This window comes from Aulonocara stuartgranti (genome assembly GCF_965226115.1).
Source record: "Aulonocara stuartgranti genome assembly, chromosome: 5".
NCBI lineage: Eukaryota > Metazoa > Chordata > Actinopteri > Cichliformes > Cichlidae > Aulonocara > Aulonocara stuartgranti.
In genome coordinates, this window is record NC_138943.1 from 2,783,454 (window position 1) to 2,808,051 (window position 24,598).

At 44.0% G+C, this 24,598-nt stretch overlaps 1 protein-coding gene across 11 annotated transcripts in view; it reads left to right on the plus strand.

Annotated features, from left to right (window-relative positions):
* Positions 1-24,598, plus strand: part of LOC309706823 (dedicator of cytokinesis protein 3-like) — a 230,117-nt gene that overhangs the window by 169,713 nt on the left and 35,806 nt on the right. For all 11 annotated transcript variants that reach the window (XM_082533712.1, XM_082533719.1, XM_082533715.1 and 8 more), the window contains exons 10-15: positions 13,212-13,293; positions 14,455-14,515; positions 14,710-14,857; positions 18,650-18,738; positions 20,596-20,721; positions 23,665-23,789. In XM_082533712.1, coding sequence (XP_082389838.1) covers positions 13,212-13,293; positions 14,455-14,515; positions 14,710-14,857; positions 18,650-18,738; positions 20,596-20,721; positions 23,665-23,789 — 631 coding nt within the window. The remainder of the gene's footprint in view (positions 1-13,211; positions 13,294-14,454; positions 14,516-14,709; positions 14,858-18,649; positions 18,739-20,595; positions 20,722-23,664; positions 23,790-24,598) is intronic.

Genomic DNA, 24,598 nt, shown 5'->3' on the forward strand with positions numbered 1-24,598 from the left:
CGTAAATAGAAAATGTCATGAGAATATTCATTTATTTTTCCGAGTAGTCGCTGTTTTTTTGTTCTGGGCCTACTCAGTGCTATAAAAAGTTCTGAATACAGGCTGACATATGAAAAAGTTTCACTGCGTATTTTGGGAATTTGATCTTTTGAATCTGTTGATGAGTGAATCACTGATGATTGCATGTGTGAGTCACAGTGATCCGGGTTAGAAACCTTTAAATAAACCAAACGCTAACACACATTCAGTAATACAGCTTCCTTTTGAGGGAAAACCAGCACACCGCAGACCACGGCCTCTCTATGTGAGGATCTAAACGTATTCTACGCTAGATTCGACGCAGCGAACACCATGAGACCGGACAGTGTGCGCACCGCGGATGACGTCAGTGCGCACACTGTGTCTGAGGAGGATGTGCGGAAGTGCTTCAGGAAGGTGAACGCACGCAAAGCTACTGGTCCGGACGGGATTCCCGGCCGCGTCCTCAGGTCATGCGCGGCTCAGCTGGCTGGAGTGTTCACGCACATCTTCAACCTTTCCCTCTCTCTGTCTGTAGTCCCAGCCTGCTTCAAAATGGCCACCATCGTCCCTGTACCCAAATCCTCCACCATCTCCTCATTGAACGACTGGCGACCTGTAGCCCTGACCCCCATCGTAAGCAAATGCTTCGAGAAGCTGGTCAGGGACTTCATCTGCTCTGCACTACCCGACTCACTGGACCCTCTACAGTTTGCATACCGCCACAACAGGTCCACTGATGATGCCATAGCCCTGACACTACACACTGCCCTGTCACACCTGGAGAAGAGAGACACGTATGTGAGGATGCTGTTTGTAGATTACAGCTCAGCATTCAATACCATCGTTCCCTCGAAGCTGGACAGGAAACTGCAGGATCTAGGACTGAGCAGCTCCCTCTGCAGCTGGATCCTTAGCTTCCTGTCTGACAGACGCCAGGTGGTCAGACTGGGCAGCATCACCTCATCCCCCATCACACTGAACACTGGTGCTCCACAGGGGTGTGTACTGAGCCCTCTCCTGTACTCACGCTACACCTACGACTGCACAGCCACTAACAACTCCAACATCATTGTGAAGTTTGCAGACGACACTACAGTGGTGGGTCTTATCACCAACGGTGATGAGACGGCTTACAGGGAGGAGGTCAGCGCCCTGACCCACTGGTGTCAAGACAACCATCTCACCCTCAACGTCGCAAAGACAAAGGAGTTGATAGTGGACTTCCGGAGGTGCAGAGAAGTACACACCCCCATCACCATCAACGGCGCTGCTGTGGAGAGAGTGAGCAGCTTCCGCTTCCTTGGCGTACATCTGGCTGAGGATCTTACGTGGTCAGTACACACAAACAAAACAGTGAAGAAGGCGCAGCAGCGCCTCTTCTTTCTCAGGAGACTGAAAAGATTCGGCATGAGCCCCCGCATCCTCAGGACCTTCTATCACTGTGCCATTGAGAGCATCCTCACTGGATGCATCACCACCTGGTATGGCAACAGCACCGCCTACAACTGCAAAGCTCTCCAGCGAGTAGTGCGGTGCTCTGAACGGATAATTGGAGGTGAGCTTCCCTCCCTCCAAGACATCTACAGGAAGCGCTGCCTGAGGAAAGCGGGGAGGATCATCAAGGACTCCAGTCACCCCAGCCATAAACTGTTCAGACTGCTTCCATCAGGAAGGAGGTTCTGCAGCATCCGGTCCCGTACCAGCAGACTGAGAGACAGCTTCTTCCATCAGGCCATCAGACTGCTGAACACGTCATAGACACCTCAGCTTCACTACTGGAACTTTAACATTATGCACTCCACACTGTATATAAATGCCACTTGTTTTGCACATGTCTCAACTCTGTATATTTTATATATTTTATTATTATTATTATTATTTATTTATTTATTTTTTTACTATTTAATTTGTAAAAATGTGTATACACACACACACACACACACACACACACACACACACACACACACACACACACACACACACACACACGTAGGAAAATATTTAGTATACACATCCAGAAATGCATACACTATTATATATTGTACATGTATTTATTAGTTTCAGGTTGGCCATTCTTGTATTTTGCTCGTTTGTGTTGTTGTGTTTGCACATCTCTGTTGCTTGTGGGGCTCGCACACAAGAATTTCACTCGCATGTGCTGTGCCAGTGTGCCTGCACATGTGATGTGACAATAAAAGTGATTTGATTTGATTTCATTTTGTTTGAAAACACATAACTAAATAATAAATAACAATTTGATGATGTTGACATTTAGTTTCTGTTGTGTATCTGAGGCCAGAGGAAGTTTTTAATCGGCTTTAATGGAAGAGTATGTGAACGGTCTGCCAGGATCATGAGGCTGAAGCTGGGAATCGCAGGACTGATGTTGAATGTTAATAATGACCCACAAGCTGGGTGTGAGTCAGAACAGTGAGAAGAGTTCTGGATTAAGTTGGATGAAGAGGGAGGAAGATAGGGCGGAGGAAGGTGCACACAGGTGGAAGGTATCTTAGGTAGAAGAAACAATCTAAGAGACTGCAAGGTGGTGTCGGGGAGAAGGCGGGTGTTCGGCATTGGATGGTAGACTGTAGGATGACTTTAGACACCAAGGAGAGGAAGCGAGGAGCCGAGGATTAATGTGGTGGAAGCTGAAGACAGAAGGATGCTGTGAAGAGTTCAGGAAGGACTTGAGACAGACTCTGGGTGGGAGGGAAGAGTTACCAGGTGAAGATCAGCGAGCAGCAGTTTGGCTTCGTGCTGAGACGACAGATGTTTGTTTCGAGTGTTTTACGGCGTCTTTGTGGATCTAGAGAGTTACGGGGCATTATGGGGTGCCTAACTCAGCAGTGAGTTAATTAACCGAACCCCACGCTTGGCTTTGGACTGTTGGAGGTGGGAGTAGCCAGACACACCGTGACAGGCAGAGCAAAGTCCACAGACAAAGTCTTCAGGCTGGATTCAAACCCAGGACCTTTACAGCACCACGCCACAGTGTGCTGCTGTAAATATTACATGACCCCCCCCACACCACCGCCTGACGAATACCCATCAATTATGCATTCGTGCAGAGATCTCAGTGCCAACATGAAGAAGCAGTAATGTCAATAAGGAGGCTGATAAAGGCCACGTTTATGAGTGTTTGGGGGAAATAAATGTAGAGCTGAGTCTGTGAGGATGTTGATGTTTAGCAGACAGGACGTTTTTGGCTCTGTGTGATGTCTGAGCGAGGCGAACGTGTTCCCTCCAGGGAAAGAAAGAAGCTCGGTGAGCAGCCCCTTTTCCCCATTCTGGTTCTCTCTGTATCATCATTACAAACTAGCTAATAGGCTCCGTCCTCCCATCACACCAACAGTCCAGAAATAAGTTGACCTTGGCAGCTTGTTTTCACAGCCAAGTCTGACTCAGCGTTAGAGTCTAATGACCAGAGCTGCTCCTCTGAGATGCTCAGATGACAGAGGAGAGGAGACCTTCAGCAAACTTTATTGGTTTCATTTTTCATCTACAAACATAACCAAAGAGACAGTTTAACATATGTACAGTCACAGCTCCCCGATCCTACACACAGGAACTAAATAAACGCCTCAGTGCCTGACTTTCAAAACATTCAAATCTGTTTACCTCCAGCTCATCTCTCTACTCAGTACTTACTTTTAAAAGTTTTGCTTTAACCGTCCACCATTTTTTCCCAGAAATTTCTTCAACCTTAGATTTGCAATGAATCCTGGGCCACGAGGGATACACCCGACCCGTCCTTCAAATCCAGGGAACAGGAGCACGCATTTGTAGACTGCATTTGGAGGAATTTGGACAGCCTTCATCGCTTAGCTGTGATGTAATCAGCCTTGAATTTGGACGTAGCCGTGAAAATCCAAAAGAAGAAGCGCAGTCCAAACGTCCCGAACTCTCTCCACAGCTCCACACGCTCACAACCACCTTCACACACTCACTCACACTCCCAGCATGCACTGCAGACAGAAAAGGAGACGGCGTCACAGCTGCCTGAAACGTTCTAAATAATGCTTCAGCTGCTGAGACTGTTTGCCCTGAGAGGAGCTCTGATCGGTGCAACTAAAGCACCAGCCTGTGTGGATCCCTCTGAGGTGGAGGCTGAGGTTTGTGATGTGGTTAGATCTCAGCAGGCGACGTCTCTTTTCTTTGGTTTTCATCCCAAAAGTCATCCCAGTGTCTCTGTGGGGATTTTTTGACTCGAAGCTGAAACCTTTCTTCCCTCCTCGCAGTCGCCACAGGCAAACTGAAGACTCCTACATGCTTTGGGCATCAGCAAACAGTGTTTTATTGTCAGGAAATCTAAAGTAATAACGTTTTTTTAAAAACAGTTCAGTTTTTAAAAGTTCAGGAAGCAGAAGACTCAAATTTCCTCCTTTTAAGCTTAAGCGCCTTTCATCAGATTGCTGCTTTGGGGTTTGCAGATTTCTCGTTTGAGTTCAGGTCGAAGTGTTTCATCAGGATTTTGCAAAACTGGTGTTTTAGCAATAAGCAGACTAAACAGTTTCATGCTGAGCTCTGTGTCTGTGAATCTTTTCTCTCACACTCCAAAGTTGTGTTTGTTTGGTTCATTTGCAATTAGAAATTTGCAGGTAGGTGAGAATCTGAGTGTGAATGGTTGTCCTTCTCTAGCATCTCTCCATCCTGCACTCTTCCTCTCCATCAGTGTCAGCTGGGACTGGCTCCAGCCCTCCTGTGACCCTCTACAGGATTAAGTGGGTATAAGTGGGTATAGCTAATGAAGGATGGAGTCATTTGGAGTAATTTCTTGTAAACACAAAGGCTAAAATGAGGCAGATGGTGTGAATTTCAATTAGTTCTTATTCTTAATGTAAAACCGAAAAGTACAGAGTTTGCCAAGAAAAACAAAGTGAGAACACGAAGCCGACGGCTCAAAGCAAAGATGAGAAGAAGCTCAAAGAGACTTCAAAGTGATCGCCATGGTGATTGTACTCTAAAAACACGAACAGGTAGAAACCATCCTGACTGCTCACCGCTGCCTTTCTTACTGCTGAGGTTCAGGCTCTGGCTGCTGGGCTCGGCAGACGGCTTTAACCACACTGGGCTCTTTGCTAGCCGGCTGTCTGTGCAGACACTTGGAAAGAGCCGCTGTTGTGTTGGTGGTTTGATGCAGTTGTGTCTGTCCTGGGCACAGTTTGCACTTAGTTTGTCCGAGTCTCCGCTCCTCAAGAGTTGCAGACAGCTCTGCTACTTTCCTCCTTATGTAAAAAACTTGACCTGCTGTCAGCATCAATGCTGGAATTTTACCCAGAAGACTGAGGTTCAAGTCGAATGCTGGACTTTGACTGTTTCACTCATTTCTAGACATGTAGTTTTTACTCACTGCTTTGAGGGATCCTCATCATGGACATCAGTGTTGATTGTTGGTGCCACTGTTACACACTGTGTTTGTTCAGGCATCAACACCTTGACACGGTGGCTACAGTGGTGTGAAAAGTGTTTGTCCCCTTCCCTTTTGCATGTTTGTCACACTTAAATATTTCAGATCATCAAACAAATTTAAATATTAGAAAAAGATAACTCAAGTAATTTTATTGTTAAGGAAGAAAGAGCCAAACCTACACCTGTGTGAAAAGTGATTGCATGTTTTAGGCAGTGATGGAGGCACAAGTCAGATGCTGGAATTTCACTGTAAAACCCGAGGTCCCCGTCCTGCGTCATTAAGGCTTCAGTTTAACATTCATTTGAGCGTATTTGTGTGGTTGGTTTGGGAAGAGATTATGATTTGAGGTAACTCGCTGCACTGGCTTCTGGTTACGTTTAAAATCAGTTTGAAATCTTGGATTTTACTGTTGTGGCATTACGAGGTGAGGCCTCACATATCGCGATCTTCTCCATCCTTATCTCCAAACTGGATCCGTATGTTTGCAGATAGAGGTCTTCTTGTGGCGCCACGTTCCCGTCTGAAAACTAAGATGGGCTGAACGTACAGCTGTCGCCTGTCACAGTGGGCTGTTCCACAAGCTTCTCTTTGCACTCGTTAATCGTGGGATCCTTCAGTAAACGTTTGTGTTTGCGTTGTCTTAATACCTCAGTGAAGCATTTTGTGACTGATTCTTGTGTAAAAAAAAAAAATTACTCACTTACTTACTAAAATATGTTTAGCATGTTTGTTTACTGGAAACATGTTTTTTGTCATATGTTACAAACAAGTACAACATAAAACAAAACTAGTTATGAAATGCAGTGTATTTGTATGGGAGGGGCTTATGTTAGGAGAGAGGGCTGACTAATAACCATCTGTGATTAAAATGAACTAATGCTGTGCGAGGCATGACCCAGGATCCTGTTCTCACTGAGACATAATCGCGTTTGTCTTCTTCACACCAAATCAAAGAAGCCCACCCCTCTTTTATCAGCAGCTCCTTTAATGTCAGGCTGTTGTTCCTCTGTTGAGTGTCTGTTCTGTGTAATGGGGCGATTGTGGCTCAAGAGTTGGGAGTTCGACTTGTAATCGGAAGGTTGCCGGTTCGAGCCCCGGCTTGGACAGTCTCGGTCGTTGTGTCCTCGGGCAAGACACTTCACCCGTTGCCTACTGGTGGTGGTCAGAGGGCCCGGTGGCGCCAGTGTCCGGCAGCCTCGCCTCTGTCAGTGCGCCCCAGGGTGGCTGTGGCTACAATGTAGCTTGCCATCACCAGTGTGTGAATGTGTGTGTGAATGTGTGGATGACTGGATATGTAAAGCGCTTTGGGGTCCTTAGGGACTAGTAAAGCGCTATATAAATACAGGCCATTTACCATTTACCATGATAGCAGTCATGGAAAATTGGCTGTTTCACTCTGAGTCTCTTCGCTCGAGTCGATTGAATATCTAAAATAATACTGTAAATATATGCAAGGTGTAGTTAGAGGCCTGTGCAGAATCACTGGCTTAATGTGATGCAGTGAAATCAGCCGTTAAATTGAAATAGCTTCACTCTACTGAATTTGATGAAAGTAATAGAAGATAATTCAGCCGGGTCACGTGTTTGGATATTAATCCTTTGACTGGAAGGTTGTGAGTCGCTGCTTTTGCTTTTCTCTGTCCCAGATTGAGGAGCAGATACTGGGAACAGTGGGTGACCAGAGATTCCTCCTTTATGTGAAGTGAACTTTTCTGTTTTTAAGAGTGTGATAAGTTTCTTTTTTATTGTGCTTTTATTTTTTCTATTTATGATAGTTTTTACTCTTTTAATGTATTCCCCAGTTTATGTTTTTTCTGCAGTTTAAAGCGGTTTCATAAAAACCTATTACTGCATGGTTTATCATGTTTGATAATAATACAGACGATGCAACAATGATGAAGGAATATTAATTAATTGGATGTCTGTGTGACTTTGCAGAAAAAGAATAAAGGGTTGCATTAATGCTGTGAATCATACCACAGCACCAATACAGCAGAAACCTCGTTGCGACACAGAAAGATCGGTGGTTGCAGTGAATTATTTGTGCTTTCATGACAGATTGCAGTGACCAGCTGGTCGCCAGAGGAACGATCATTTCAATCTAACTTAGAAATGTAAAGATTGGCGACACGTTGGAAACAATCTGAGTCAGTCTGTGACAGTGAGCGCAACGCATGTCTTTGGGGAAAAGACAGAATTGTTTCCATCTCCGTGTACGTTGCTTATATTCCTCTATAAAAGGATTTTTGAGCATCCACATCAATTTACAGTTTTGCAGGAATTTACAGGAGTTTCTGTTCCATGTGTACGAGATGCAGTCTGGACTCTGAATTTAGTTTATTAGAGTTAATCACTGTATTAACACAAACAGAGTGCAGACTCACATATTTTCTCACTATCATATTGTATCGCTTTGAAGATGCAACTGGCTGCGAGTGGTCGCGGTAATTTCGGTGAATCCACCGTCTCCATCCAGTGTTTCCTCTTGTGTGATTACTGCATTAAATAAACTTGTTTCCAGATCTGACGAGTTCACCAAAAAAAGAAATCAGCTCCAGAAATGAGTCGGTGCCTGCAGACCCCTCAGATAAAATAGAAATATACAGAAAAATATGTAGACGCTGCTTTGCGTGACAGCTGGGACTACTCCAGCTGTCAGAGGATGTTTCTGTAGCTGATTTCTCTCATCGTAACATCTGTCCATCGCTGTCACTTCCACAGCTTGCTTCTGAAGCTTGGTAACATTTATAGGTAATGTAGGACTCCAGCCTCTGGTCCAAGACAGCGAGCAACTCACCAGACTTTAGAAACAGGAGTGCGCAAACATGGGACTGACGCGAGGTTATCTCCAACTTTTATACACCCGATTCATCTTTTCTCACATAAAAATAAATCTATAGACACAGTGGTTGATTCCTGTTAACGCTTTATGGACAGAAAGCTCATAACACAGTGATGGATCTAGTAAAAAAAAGACTAAACTAAAAGGTCTCAGTACATCAGGGGAAGGAGACTAAGCAGTAGGAGATAGAAGTAGAAAATTACTATATTGTCCTGTTCTTATCAGATATTGAGAAAATCCTCATGACTGACGCATTTCCAAGTCCCTGATGGAGGCAGGAAAGTGAAAGTAGGCAGTAAGATTCCAGTTTGGATCTCCTGACAGGTGAAAAATCTGTTCTTTCCCTTCCTCATGAAGTGTGTCTGCGGTGCAGTGATGTGGTAGCGGCCTCAATATGTGATTTTTATTAACGTGTCTTTGGACAAATTTCCTTTGATAAGCAAAGGTCGTCCTGGCTGTGAGTGCTGTCTGTGCTTGAGCTGAGACTCTTGTACTGTACTCCTGTACAGTATGTTTATATTTAGACTGAATGTCAGTGGTGTGGAAATAGTAATGGATTTCCATAAAGTGCATATGTGTGTGTGTGGGTGTGTGTGGGTTACTGCAAGCCCACACGTGCATGCATGCGTACATAAATGTGCAGTACAGCAGCTTATGTCTGCATATGCATGCAAGTACCCACATCTGTGTGCTGGGAGGAGTTTGGATAGGTCAGGACGTCTTCTGATTGCATCTGCATTGTTTATCTTCCCTCTTTCATATTGATGCAGCGATAAAGTTAATAATTCAGCCGTGTGTGTGTGTTTCTCCTCCTCTTAGTGAACAGTCTTTGTCATATGTGTATGATTCATTCACTTGTTCCTGCTGCCACCCAAAGGGATAGTTACAAATAACTTCGGTGGATAAAAATTCCCCTCTTGCTGATGTGGGCGGTCTTTTATCCTTGAAGCTCGGGTCCTCTGCCTGAGGCTTGGAAGCTTGAGGGTTCTGTGCAGTGTCTTTGCTGTTCCTAGGACTCTGCTCTTCTGGACAGAGATCTTGGATGTTGTTCCTGGGATCTGCTGGAGCCACTCGCCTAGTTTGGTGAGTGCCTCTTCTTTGAACCCTTGGTACTTCTCCAGCTACTTGTGTTCCTTCTGACTGATGTTGCTATCATTCGGATCACTACATCTATTGCTACAATGCTATTTTGTCAGTCTGTATTTGGAACTCACACAGGATCTTAGCATTTTGACCTCGGGACTTCCAGGTTATACTCGGCACAGATGTTCCTGTACACTATGCCGGCCACTTGGTTATGGCGTTCCATGTATGCCTTGCCTGCTAGCATCTTGCACCCTGCTGTTATACGATGGATTGACTCAGGGGCATCTTTACACAGCCTGCACCTGGGGTCTTGCCTGGTGTGATAGACCCCAGCCTCTATGGATCTTGTGCTCAGAGCTTGTTCTTGTGCTGCCATGATTAGTGCCTCTGTGCTGTCTTTCAGTCCAGCTTTGTCCAGCCACTGGTAGGATTTCTGGATATCAGCCACTCTTCATGGTTCCCATTTGCCTGTGGGATCCCAGGTGCTTGTAGTTGTCCTCTATGTCTGCAATGTTGCCTTCTGGTAGTTCGAGCCCCTCAGTTCTGACTACCATCTCTCTCTTTGTTATCATCCGACTACACTTCTTCAGTCTGAATGACATTCTAATGCTTTTGCTGAACCAGCTGCTAATTGATGAGAGACACCCGGAATGGCTAACTGAAAGCTGGACACTCTTAATCCCCAAGGATCCCCGGAAGAGACCGGTCCCATCCAACTAGCAGCCAATAACCTGCCTCAGTACCACACACGCATAAATATGAGGGAAGAACACGCCGTCTTCTTCCTACATAACATATAAACAAATAAAATGTTCTTATTTTGTTGATTATATCATTGTTTTCTTCCTTGAATCAAACTCTGACTGAATGAAAAAACAACCAGCAACAATATTTAAAGAAACAAAAACAGGATTTAGAGCTGAATGTAAAACCCATATCTCAGTCTTTCTTTGTGCCTCCTCACCCCCACATCTTCCACTAAGTCACAGCGTCCCACTGTTTGAGGAGAAATACATATTTATTGTGTTTTGTTGTATTTGTTTGGCCCTCAGTGTCTCTGGGGGATTAGAATAAATTGTTCCATTTAAAGAGCCAGACGCAGTGTGTGTCTGTGTTGTAGGGATTTGTGGGTCCTCGTTGTTGTTTGCGTATTACCTTACACTATAACCTCAGAGTCTTATCATATGTGGCGGCGGGTAATCTGCTGAGCAATAAAGACTATATGAGGAACAATGTTCTATAATGAGATACTGTATTTAGTTGGGCCGTTTATGTTAATGAGGAAGTTCAGTTAGAGGATTTCTAACGATTGGTGTGTGAACACATCGTCAGCCAACAGCTCATGTTTGAGATGATTTATTACAGCAGCAGAAAATAGTTTTAGTTTGTCATCAAGGCTCTGAACTCCTCACTTCAAACTAATATGGCAGAAATTTGTGAGCGTTGAGTGAATCGAGCGTACAGGTGGATGCAGAGCACCGGCACTTCATTAGACCCGTGAGCTGGGAGGGCATGTTTGATGTGTGACGACGTAGCTCGACGTGTCATCCTGATCACTCGCAGGTTTCACTCCATGCACGCAAACATTTCAATAGAAATAAGATCATGTAAAAACTAGAATTTGCATTTTTTGAGTTTATATTATGATTCATGTTGTTACAACAATCTGTCGCACAGGTGGCAACATGTGCAATCTACTCTGTGATTGACCTCGTAATGTGATCACTTCTCTTCCCTGCACAGTCAGCTGATATCGGCAGCATTTCGAACCTCCACATAATCAGCATCTTCATTCCTTCATTCTGTTGTCTTTACCTGAGCTGAAAGCCAGCCGTGCCATTTCTGAGCATTGCTCACCTCAGTGTTTTGAAGCAGGTGCGTCAGAAGCCAAGCTCTTCAGCAGACCCTTATTATCACCGCTGCAGAGAAGTTTCCCGATGTAAAGGCCATCGTCTCTGCCACCTCACTACGTGTGCTGAACACTGACGCAGGACTGCAAATATTCTACTAGTGCAGCTCAGAGAGAGACTGACTCACTGAGAATCGCTGCTTTCATTCTTCTGTTGTCTAAAGAAAAGGAGCCAGGAATGGAGGCAACATATTAAACAGGGAAGGGATTTACTTAACAGTGCTAACGAAGTGATGGCTTCAGTTGAAAAACTAATAAAATGAGAGTAGATAATACTCTAATGCATTGTCTCATAAACCCTTTTGCCCAGGACTGACTGTCAGAGCGTTCGTCCTGATTTTTCTCAGCTCGGTCTTGTCCAGAAGAATGAAGAACACGTTCTCCATCGCTCTTCTACTTCTTACACTTATTAATTTGCAGGAAACTTTTGTCCTATGCATTGTAAAATTGAGGTACAAACCGAACTTGAGCAGATAAAGGAACAGACAGAGAAAATCAGGCCCTCGCTGCTCCGTCTTTCATGCCCATAAGTCTGTAGGCGCATGAAGCAAATGGGAAATACAGAGAAGTGCAGCGGATGGTGATGGAGAGATGAAGGGCTCATTAGGTGGGTAAGTGCTCTCAGAAGTGGCAGCTGCTCAAGCAGTTTTTGAAGGCAGAAAAAAAGGATTTCGCTGACTGAACCCAGTTCAGAAACTCCACCAGGAGAAGATCGTGGATTGAGATTTTCTGGCTGGCAGTCGAAGAGCCGGACCGTTTTGTTGGAGGCATCCCAACTCAGACTTCTCTGCTGTGCTGTAAAAATATCAGAAGCTAAAATATAACCTTGGTCACTCGTTTATCATTTTCCTAAACAGGCATGACTGTGGTAGGGATATGTTGACTCGTATCTAATTATCTAACATCCTTTTAAATGTAACTCAGTTCATTACAGACTCTGGGGCTGTTCATGAAGCTCATAAGATAAAACTGTTTCCTCGTTTCTGTCATAAAGACGTTCTTACGACTGTGGATCCTTCATTGATGAGGATCGCCGATGTACAAATAATCGCTGTGAGCCAAAAACTCAGACTTTAGTTTGTGCTTAACACTCAAATATATAAGGCTGAATATCCCTGTCAGCTAATATTTGTATATTGATATTGTTGATTGATGTCGAAATATCATTCCCGATCTGGATTCCCGTTTTGTGCCTCCGCATCTCGATTTTCTGGCATCTGGCCTGAGGCGACCTCGCGTGATGTAAGACCTGCCTGCTTTAAGACTGACGGGCATCAAGAAGAACACGACAGTAAGTCAGCGAGTATCAGTGGATTTATGTGCGGCTCGCTCCTGTCAGACGTACTTATGATTTGAGAAATCTTCTAATGTGTCTGAGGCACGACGTGGCTGAACAAAGGCCCGTCAGCTCCGTCGCGTTTCCCTGGATAAATATGGGTTAAAAGAACAGAGTCGCTGACACCAGCAGACAATACTTTGCTGTTCCCTGAAGCGAAAAAGGCTGAGACATGCTGCTTTAGAGTTTCCTCACTGCTGGTACTCGCGGGGAAAAGGCTTGAGCAGAAATCCAAAAGAATTTTTATCTCTTTCAGAAATCCCTCGAGGAGACGGAGAGAGGGCGCCGGGGGTAAATTGCCAGCGGTTAGAGCTTCTCAACCTCAGGCTTGAGCAGCGTGTGCAGTTGACATGTGGCTGATATGAGGAACATTTAAAGAAAAACAGAAGTTTTTTAAGTTTTATTCACAGACTCTGCCAGATAAAGCCATCTGGCAGAATCTGTGAATAAAGAGAGAGAGAGACGCCACACACTGTTTCCCGTATCTCCTTTTCTCAGGTCAAATATCAGCGATAAAGCAGCACAGAGGCGGTGACGACCTGATCTCACTGAAAGAAATCGTTTTTACTAAAACTAACCAAAGTGGCCGTTGATTGTGTTGTTTCAGTGAGAAGTTCATGGTGAGACTGAACAAGAACGGAGGTCCAAAGAATCCAGAGAAGGTGGACCGGCTGTGTGCCCTCTTCACGGTAACAACACACACACACACACACACACACACACACACACACACACACACACACACACACACACACACACGTTTAATGAAACTCGTGGTGCAGTGATGGTGTTTCGTGTAATTTAAGAAGGGAACAGTTGAAAAACTGAGGATCTAAAAGTGAGGAAGCATTGCCCCCTGTTGCTCTGCAGCAGAATCAGTCTGCAGATCGTTTGATGCATTTTTGCTGCACTAAAGCTCCCAACGTTCACTGATGCAGTTATTTGAATTCTTCAGTAATTACAAAAACTCAATTGAAGTCAGTATTATAAGGTGAATGCATGATTTACATGTAAGTCACAGGGGAGATGAAACCAGACGTGCTTAAATGATTAAGCTGGTTAAATCTGAGCGTTCTTGTTTCAACCCGAGCTGGAATCAGTCCATATATGTCTAAATTACACACATATTTATAAAAGTAATAAAACAATCCACTGATGCAGCAGTCTAAGCAGAGCTTCTTAGTCCTCCTGTCTCCCTGGGCCACCTCCTCCAGCTCTTCCAGGGCCTTCCCAAACCCAGCAAACCCAGGACAACTGGCTAATTTTCATGAAGCTCCTCAAACTAAATATCTCTGAAGCTGAGCCCAGTCAGAAGCTAATTTCCTCTGAAGCCTTATTCTTAGCTCGGGAGCCATAAGTGAGAAACATAGACCGACCGATAACAACTTCACCTACCCGCTCAGTGAGTGGTACAGCATCCACATCAGTCTGTCTGGCAGTCTCCTGCTCCAATCTTCCTCAACTCATGAACAAGATCCAGAGAAACTTGAGCTTCTTAACTTGGGGCAGGAAATCATTCCTCTCCCGGAGTGTTAGAAACCACGATTTTCCTGCTGAGAAGCAGCGCCTCAAGGTGGAAGTGTTAATTATCATTCCAACTGTGTTGCATTTGGCTGCAAAACCTCCCCAGCTGGAGCTGGAGATCACCTCTGACTGGACCAGCAGCACCATCATCTGCAAAAAACAGCAAAAGATGTGATCCAGGAGCTCCTGGCTCCACATCGGAGTTCTGTCCATAAACGTTACGAACAGAAACTCAGAGCACAAACCTTCTTTAATTGTAAGAAAAGCTGAAGCTGGTGGATGATGATGATGATGATGATGATGATACTTTTTTCTTTTTCTCACAGGATCTGAGTAACAAAGACATGAAGAGAGATCTCTATATTGTCTCACAAGTTATCAGGACAGGTAAGTTATGTTATGTAGGTGGAAACAATTCCTGCAGAAATGCCTGAAATAACAGAATAACTTTGTCAAGTTTATAATGTGCACCTTTATTAACCTGAAATACCATTCAGATTAAAATAGAAAGAAATGAATGCTGTCGTATGAATGGAACAGGAGCCTTTCTCATTATGTGACGCACACGCTTCTGGTTACAGGTCGAATGCTGCTGAATGACAGTAAGAAGGGTCCGCCGCACGTCCAGTACCGTCGACCGTATGGCTGTGCGGTCCTGGCCATGAGCGACGTGCTGCAGACCATCTCAGAGCTCAAAGAGGAGAAAGATTTTGTCCTTAAAGTGTACACGTAAGTGTCTGCACTCGCAGATAACGAGGCAAGAGAAAAATACTGAGGGTTCACCGCAAATGCAACCCCGGGTTTAGGAAGGTAAAGAATCAGCTGATCTCAAACCTGCCAGCATTTCGTTTACAGAGGAGAAAACTAAAGGCAGGAAACACAGCTGCAGTCAGAAGCTGGCAGAGTTACAAAGGAGGAAACACTCACTCGTAATGAGTTTGGGCTGGAGAAGGTCGGTACCTGTAAGGGGTTCTTAATAAAATATTAAAAAGTAAACAAAATGTTTACTTTTTAAATATTTTGTTACGATTATGCTGATATGTCCGGGTACATGTGACCCTCGAAATAAGTGGACTGTTGTTTTTTTGGTAAAGTCCTGATATTAAAGCTAAAAGTCTTTGTTTTAAATCCATATTTGAGTGAACTAAAATAGCAAAAGTGCCCAAAAATATCAGCTTACAGCACAAACTCAACACACCCAGAGCTCAGAGATGATATTTTCTTTTTGGAAAATCATTTTGTCCTACTCCAAATATTTCTGGGCTGAGAGAAAAGGTCAGAGAGAGAAAGAGGAGAAGGTTAAAGATAAGCGAGCTGGAGAGACAGTAAAGAGTGGGGCATGCCATATATTTTTATTATAGCTTTACTTCTGTTCTTATCGCTCTGTCACCACCAGCCTCTTCTTTTTATCTCCTTTCCTTATTTGTAAGAGAGACCGAGAGCGGCTGCAAGGCTCACTGTCAGTGCAGTTTGTGACGTCAGCAGCTGTTCTTTCACTCACACGCAAAGTCGATGCTCGGCATTAGGGACCACCCCTCAGCTGAACCTCTAAAAACGTGCCTGCAGGATCTGTGTGTGTGTGTGTGTGTGTGTGTGTGTGTGTGTGTGTGTGTGTGTGTGTGTGTGTGTGTGTTTGATGCCTCAGTCTTAGCTGAACTGCTCGGGTCGGTTCACGGGGGGTTAGACGTCTCCTTTTCAGGCTTGTGTTCCAGCATCGTGTGACGTTAACGGGACCGAAATCATCAGTTTGTTAGAATCAGCCGAGGAAAATGTAGATCCACACGTTCACTCTGAAGAAAGACGAGTAAATTAAGAGTGGAACGAGCGAGTTGTTTTATTGGATGGGGCTGTTTTATGTTAATACAAAAATCCAGCAGCTTGACACAGCGTGGCTCATCCACTGTATTATCTGCAAATAGGTCTGCTAGTTACTGCTCTTTTTCTCTTTCCTCCTGTTGTTTCCTTGATTAATCAGTCGATCTGTAAAACTGTGAAAATGCAATTTCCTGGCCTCTAAATGGCTCAAAGATGCCATTAACGGGTGTTTAATCTGACCTTTGGTCTAATCTAAAAACTGTTTTCCCTTTATGAAACAAAAAAAATAAATAAAATGTATGATTTGGCCGAGAGCAGCACTCTCTAGTGCACAGAAGTGTGCAATACAAACAGAGATGTTACATTTTCCAACAAAACCACAGAACCAAAGATGCGTTTGCACAAAAATGCGGCAGGTCAGCACTCGAAATGGAGAGTGGGTTTGTCAAGATACCAGCGATGAAGCCCGGGTGAAGATGATCTGCACACAGACAAATGTTTTGTTGCATTTTTGGAGTAGCAGCAGGAGTGAAAGGGAAGCCTACAAGATGGGAGTGAACCTGCTGCCGTGTGTCGTTTGGAGATCAGAATCAGAATCAGAAACTTTATTGTCATTGTCATGAGAACAACGAAATTAAGAATGGTCCCCGATCATTGCATCATCCCTAGCAATATCAAAATATAAATAAAACAATAAAATTCAATAAATAAAATAGAATACTTAAAATACTAATAAGATATAACAGTAAAACATTCACATACATTCCCACACACATGCTTCAGACCGTGCATAGATTAACACAAGAGTGGCGTGATGGACATTTTTTTGTAGTATTCAGATGTGTTATTGCAGTTGGATAACAGCTGTGTTTGAGTCTATTAGTCCTTGCTCTGATTGCCCTGTACCGTCTGCCTGAGGGCAACAGTTCGAACAGGGAGTGGCCAGGATGTGAGGTGTCTTTTATGATGTTTTGGGCCTTTTTAAAACAGTGGGCGTTGTGTAGAACTTCCAGTGTGGGGAGAGGGCAGCCAGTGATCTTTTGGGCGGTGTTAATGATCCCTTGGAGTGCTTTCCTCTGAGCCCCTGTGCAGCTAGTGTACCAGATGCATATGCAGTAAGTTAGAACACTCTCAATGGTGGCTCTGTAGAAGGACACCAGCAGTCTCTGTGTGATGTTATTCCTCCTGAGAATTCTCAGGAAGTACAGTCTCTGTTGGGCCTTTTTCAGCAGCTCGGAGGTGTTCACACTCCAGGAAAGGTTCTCCTCTATATTGACTCCCAGGAAGCGGAAGCTTGCCACCCTTTCTACACAGTCCCCATTTATGAATAGTGGTTGGATCTCTGCCTTTTTCCTTCTGAAGTCTATTATGAGTTCTTTGGTTTTTGAAGTGTTGAGGAGGAGGTTATTGGCCTTACACCATGACGTCAGCTGCTCCACCTCGTCTCTGTATGTAGACTCGTCTCCCTTGGAAATGAGCCCCGCCACTGTGGTGTCATCTGCAAATTTCACAAAGATGTTGCTGTGGTGGCGAGGAGTGCAGTCGTGTGTGTAGAGAGAGTAGAGCACTGGACTGAGCACACAGCCCTGGGGTGAGCCAGTGCTGAGACTCAGGGCTGAGGATGTGTGATGGCCAACTCTGACTCTCTGTCTACGGCCCAAGAGGAAGCTATTGATCCACATGCAGGTGCTGTATGGAAGCCCCAGGTCTTGTAGCTTGGCCACCAGTTTGTGTGGAAGGATGGTGTTAAAAGCTGAGCAGTAATCCACGAAGAGCATCCGCACATAGCTACCATGCTCTTCCAGGTGAGTTAATGCAGCATGGAGTGCTGTGGCTACAGCGTCTTCCGTGGATCGGTTTGCTCTGTAGGCAAACTGGTGTGGATCCAGGCTGCGGGGCAGGGCTGCTGTGATGTGTCTGCGGACCAGCTTCTCAAAGCATTTCATTACCACTGGGGTGAGTGCCACCGGTCTGTAGTCATTCAGGCCGGTGATGTGGGGCTTCATAGGCAAGGGGACTATGGTGGAGGACTTCAGGCAGAGTGGGACAGTCGCCTGTGCGAGGGATTTGTTGAAAATCCTGGTGAAGATCCCAGCCAGCTGTCCTGCACAATCCCTCAATATTCGACCTGGCACACCATCAGGACCCGCCGCCTTCCTCGGGTTAACAGATGATGACACCGACAAAGAGACAGGAGGCCCGGCTGAAGATATTAAGATCCACACTGGGAGTGAGCAGGATGGAAGGGATTTGAAATGAATATGATGAAGTTCGAGCTCCATGCAGAAGAAGAGAAGATTCAGAGGACAGATGTTTGGTGCGACAGGAGAACAGACAACAGAGAGGGAGAGATGGAGACAGCTGATCTGCTGTAGAGACCAACGAAGACATGGAAGAAAGACCTGCTCCAATTTATCCGTGTATTTAACTCCAAAATTTCCCCTCACTTCCTCTGACATGTCAGTGCTGCTGCTCTGCCTTGCTACCTGTCATTCACCTCACCACCCCAGCATCCACCCGTAGACCACGCCCCAATTTTATATTTTAATTGCAATGATTGATGGCACGTACGCCCCAAAGTAACTGCCAAAATAACTAGATTTCAAAAGTCCATTATATCCAACCGAACTTTTGTTGTATAAAAACACAAGTTACAAATATATTCTTATCTTTTATAGGACATGATTGTTTTTTGTTGCTCTCCAGGTGTAACAATGAGAATGAATGGTACCAGATCCATGAGAACATCATCCGCAAGTCCAGCACCAAATACACGGCACCCAGCACCAACTACGGTAGGAGAGACCACGTGTTTGTGTACCCTGAGTTTGGATGATCGGACCCCAACAAACTGAGTGTGGGATAAAGAGCACATCTCTGATTTATGCTAAATACAAATACTGAAGCTCATAGTTACATTTAAGAATAAATAACTTGTTAATATCTCAAAGATCTCCACTTTCTTTCATGCAAACTTTTCTGGTTCTGAATCCCGAACAAGCCCCTAAACTGTTATGTTCCCTGAAACGGGCTACAGGATGAGGGGAGTAACAGTAGAGCAGCGGTTCCCAACCTCCAGGCCAGTTGTTTGGTACCGGGCTGCGAGAGTGGAGGCTCGGGGGTGAAGTGTATGGTTTTCTGGGTTTTTATCAGTTTTTAGCGTTAACTTGGTTTCCTTCGGACTTTCCCCGTGTAATGAATAAATCTTCTTTTTTTGGTATACTGGTTTTATTTTGTATTTATGACACCTTAATGGCCGGTCTGTGAAAATATTGTCAGGTATAAACCGGTCTGTGGGGACCGCTGGCCTACAGGATGAGGGGAGTAACAGTAGAGTATCCATGTGAAAGAAAAGGTGAAAAAGATTACAAACTCAATCCTGATTTTATTAAAAGCTCTAACTTCGCCTCTACGCCCTAAATAATCCAGAAATAAAAGAAAAGCATCAGCAAACAGATAATGTTGGGAGATTGGAAATAAAAATGAAGAATCTGCACCTCAACAACACAAAAGAAGAAAAACCCACTCTGCAAACAGGAGGTCACAGTTACTCACTGGGAGCTTGACATAATTAAAACACAACACACGGCTAAGGCTACTGTACGTCTGGCCCATAGAGAGACTGAGCTGCTCTCCTCCCCAGCTCTTACACTGTAGGCCTGGTTGATCGCTGAGTGCAGCCAGCTGTGCCCTCACTCCACTGGAAATGACGGGCAACCCAGCTATGGTAAGAGAGGAGGCATAAAGGTTAGCAATCAACACCCAAACAACACAGCAGGCTTGCTACACGTATATCGGAGCACAATTTATTGTCCTAAAAGTATATTTTTTTTATTCTACTGGATTTTTTTGTCCAGGTGAATTATTTTGGCCACAAAACCCAGAAGCAGATGCGTTATCCTTGCAGGGTTACCCTGCAACATTAGCAGTGCGGTGGTGTTTTTGTGAACACAGCAGCCGAGGGTGGAGGCAATTTCTAGCACTCAGTTATTGCTCCAACCCGCTGATGTTCTGTGTGGACCGTTTCTTCCAGTCACTTTATTACTTCTGTCAAAGCACAGAGGGCAGGAGCAGATTCTAGTCCTGCAGCACTTGTGACTCGTTTTATTTCATTGCTGATGAGTCAGCCGACATTTCAGGAACACTGAACAAAAAAGAGTTCCCAGGAGCAACTTATTTAGAGCGTCTGACTGACACATGCAAGTCATCACACTGACATCAGCGGGAAAATCATATTAATTGGTGTCACTGTAGAGGACTCTCCTCTGCCCCAGTGTTAAAGTCTGTGAACTCCATGACCCCGCACAGATATGTGTCTTTAAAAAAACATAATCCAGCAGCAAACTTTTGTTTTCAGGTGAAGAGATGAACCCAGACTAACAGGCTGAGAGTCTGCTGGAAAAGCAGTTTGGCAACGTTTAGCATGCATTGAAATGTTTGTTCTGATTCTGGGGAGATCAAACGAGCTCTGCAGCTTCAAAACTCTGTTTAGACTTTAAGTTTATCTGAATTTTATGTGTGGCCTAAAGGCTGTGCTTTTTAAATAGGGCACTTTGTTCTGTCTTCTTCCTTTGCTTTTCATCCATCTCTCTACCCATCTTCTTTTTCTGTCAACCCACTCGTTCCCATTTCTTCCCCTTCACATCCTGCAGGGCTGATCATCTCCCTGCAGCTGCTGAGGGGCGACATGGAGCAGGTCCGCAGAGAAAACCCGCTCATTTTCAGCAGGGGGGTGGCCATCACACGCAAACTGGGATTCCCAGATGTCATCATGCCCGGTGAGTCACGTATCCAGCTTCATGCAGGCCTACCCATCGCAGCGCAGCGGGCTGTCCACCTCAACACTTCTATTCTTAGTTTACGTAAGCACACAGCAGAGATGGACTCCGTGAATAACACGTAAAATAAATAAAAACAACAATTCAGGTTTGAATCATGTAAATGGGTCAGACAGGATTAGAAAAAGTGCTGAATGTCTGGGCGGGTTTTGTACATCTCTACCTTCTGCTTTTGAAGAAGGGAGCAAAAACACGTACCTGTTGAGCTGAAGCACAGAGAAAAGGTGCAGTGTTGCAGGTGTTCTTCTCGAGCAGGCATTTTGTAAACAGTTTTATTTCTTGCAGCTATAAAAATCTTCAAAAGCTTTGTTTGGCTTTCAAAGAGGCCTTTGGATCAATGTCCAAGTTCCAAACAAAGAAAGAGAATTTAGATTTGAGGTCCAGGATCCCTGAAAATAAACAAGTGACTTCAAGGCTGGACAGATGGACAGAACCACAGAAGCTGATCTGCGCTCCTGCCGGGCTGCTGCTTAATTTAGATTCCTACATGGGAGCAACAAAGGAGTGAATCTGGTTTTTCCAGCAGGAACGTCTCCAAAGCACTGGTCGAAGTAAACAGTTTCCCAGAATTGGACCCGCTTTGTGATATTCCTGTGTTAGCTTCCTCTTCTGAGAGCTATAAATCCATTACAGGGAGACCGAATGTGTCAGTTTGCATCTCTCCACTGACTTCATTTTAATTACAGTGGAGCTTCTCCTCCTGTAATATGTTAAAATGTTTGTGAAGACCTTCAAAGCTGTAAATGTGTTATTATTTAATAACCCAATAAACTGAGTTACAGGCTTGTAGATATTTAAGTCCACAGATGTATTTTTCACAAGTGTGGAAATCTCTTTCAGCAGTACTTAGCTTAAGTCACTTTGATGATTTAATGTCTTTTTGTACAGCTTCCCAGCTGTTTCTGTCGGTGTGTAAAAGATAATTCAATCTTCTCAACAAGTGCACTGCCTGCTGTCAGAGACGTGTTAGGCATGCACGCTCATTTATTTATCAGTCTTAGCTCTTATCTGCCCCAGAGGACTGACATCATTTAGTCCAGCCCCTCTGCAGGAGACTGGAGCTCAAACTATCTGGTCCTGGATGAGGAACCAGACAAAGAGTGATTCAAATGATTTGCCATGGGAGACCCTGCCAGGGACAAATCCCCCCACCCCTGAAAAAAAAAATATATATATATAAAAATCTCCACCACAATAAGGTAGTGATCGTGGTAGTGAACATGGAAATGTCGAGTGTTAATCAGACCTTTAGAAATCATTGCTGTGGCGCTGTGAGCAGATGTACACACAGTGCAGCAGCTTCTGGAGGAAGTAAGAACCAGGGGGCAGAAAAATCTGGCAAAAGAAAATAAAAATGGCAAATGTTTGATAAATCTTAGAGAAAGCAAAACAAATGAAAATAAAAAATATATCGTGATGTCTCACTGTGAGGGACTCATAGACTTCTTTAGACCATGTTGGAGGTTTTCTTGGTGCACTGTGGAGTTTAAATATGTGAATTTGTTTCCAACTTCACTTTGAAAAGTAAAATATTATAGTTCCTTAAGTTTTCTCTCATAAATTTGCAGCTGACACAAAGATTTTACATTTTTATGTTTGAGAAAACTTTTATTTCCATATCTGGATTTTAGGTTTTATGCCTCGTTTTTCCAACTAGCTGCAGCCTGATAAAGAAACCACAAAGATGGACAAGTGTGTGTTTGTGTGTGAATGCTGCAGCAGGCTGATATCACATCCAGGCAGCAGCTGGATTTACATACAAAAAGCATCTCACTGTTTACTTTTTGTATCCACTGCTTGCAGCTTCATTCAGTTAAAGAAACCTTACCTGTCCCACATTCATGCTTACTTTTTAGATTTAGCAGAAATACCAAACACTGATGCTGCTGAAGCTAAAGTGCTATGATCTCCACAGTCTCCTGTTAATTCATTTATGCAGCCTGTAAAATATGTGACCTCAGAAAATATTCAACATCCCGCATTTATGTGCTTGACAAGAGAGGCTTTCTTAGAGGCATAATTTCAGCCCCAAATATAATTTCTCCTCTGGTCTGTGGTGCTGCTTGTCCGGTGAGATAGTTATGATGCGAGCTGCCATGTTTTAGAGCTGCAGAAATGTCTGTTGCTCTTCAATAGACAGGGCTGAAAAATGAAGCTGAGGGCAAAAAACTGCAGTTCCTCTTAAAAGCAAGTCAGTCCCTTAGACTTCCTGTTAACTTTACAGCAGGAAATAAACATTCTTACAGCCTGCTACAGAAATTATTCAAAGCTTTTACCCCGTCGTGCCAGCTGTCAGGAGTTAATCTTTACATAATTACAAGAAGTGCTTTGAATACATCATCATTACCATAGATTCATCTTTACCACATCAGGTCCTTTTGTAGCAGCCCTGCAAGCCAATCGTTTGCTTTGTATTTAACTTTCGCCTTTAGAAATAAAGGACACAAGTCGAGCAGCTTCATAGTCCAGCTCATGAACCTGCTGTGCTGCTCTCATTGGTGAATACTCTTAATGATGATGAGCTTAACAGGTAAACAAATGAACGCTTACATTAAGCTTCCCTCTACAGCAAACAGGAAGAAAACAGCAGAGCTGCACATCCCACAGGCACCAGTGTCTTTCACACACATTAACCACTGCTCCCCTCAGGCAGTGATGGAGTGAGTGTTTAACTCCCATCTTTATACATTAAAGGTGACACCTCCTCTATGAGGACGAGCGGGGAGTGATAAATGAGTGTCAGCTTAAAATGTGTGCGACACACCGCGCCTGCTTTGAGATTACGGACGTTTGCATCTTTGTTGCATCTTTACAAATAAAACAACCATGTGCGCTGGTGTTTGACACATATTAGTCTGCATTAACATGTCTCTGCTGGTCCAGGTGACATCCGTAACGACCTGTACCTGACACTGGAGCGAGGAGATTTTGAGAGGGGAGGGAAAAGCGTTCAGAAGAACATCGAGGTGACCATATATGTGCTTTACGCCGACGGAGAAATCCTCAAGGTAGGGAAACGTTCCTGCTGTAAAAAGCCTTCTTTTGTCCAGTTAGTGACACATAATATAAACAGACGTTCAGCATCTTTCTTCTTCTAACAAAAAAACAAGTCTTTCATCAGTTTGAAGTTGTGCCTAATGTTAAACTTTAGGCTGGTTTATAGCAGTAAGTTTCTTTAAAGGCAGCAGAGAATTTGTAGCTCACAGCAAACATGTTTCTGGTGTTTTGATGGTTTAGTTCAAGTTTAGAGTAGAATTAGCAAACAATGAAAACACACTAAGTAACAGCTGCAGCAGATGAACCACTTCAATGTTTTTTGGAGATGAAATGACCTGTTTTATTGGACTGTAAGAGTAAAGTAGTGAAAATGTTGTAAGTTAGAATAAATGAGCAGTATAATCCACTATCAGCTCTTTTATGTGTGTGAAATCCACGTTGTTGACCGTGCACACTTCAGTACATGCTTTTAGTTTCTGTGCCGGTCTCATGATTTCATGGGTACCTGCTGCCCCCTGTAGGTTCAAACCTCATATAAAGAAACTAAAACACTTTAAAGCAGTAAAACACCAGGGCAAACATCCGCCTGCTTTACAGGTGAAAATAGAGCAACAGGACCGCTGAGTCTTTGACTTTATTTATTTTCTGCTGTGTTTTACTTGCATCTATTTGAAAGACTGAGTGTAAACACAAAAAATATTTTATGAGCTGGAATGTGCAGAAAATAGGTTTAAATGTTAAACTAATTTATTCAAGTCAGAGAATGTTGCAGATAATTAAATGTTTGCTTGATGCATAAAGTTAAAAGATTAAAACTAAT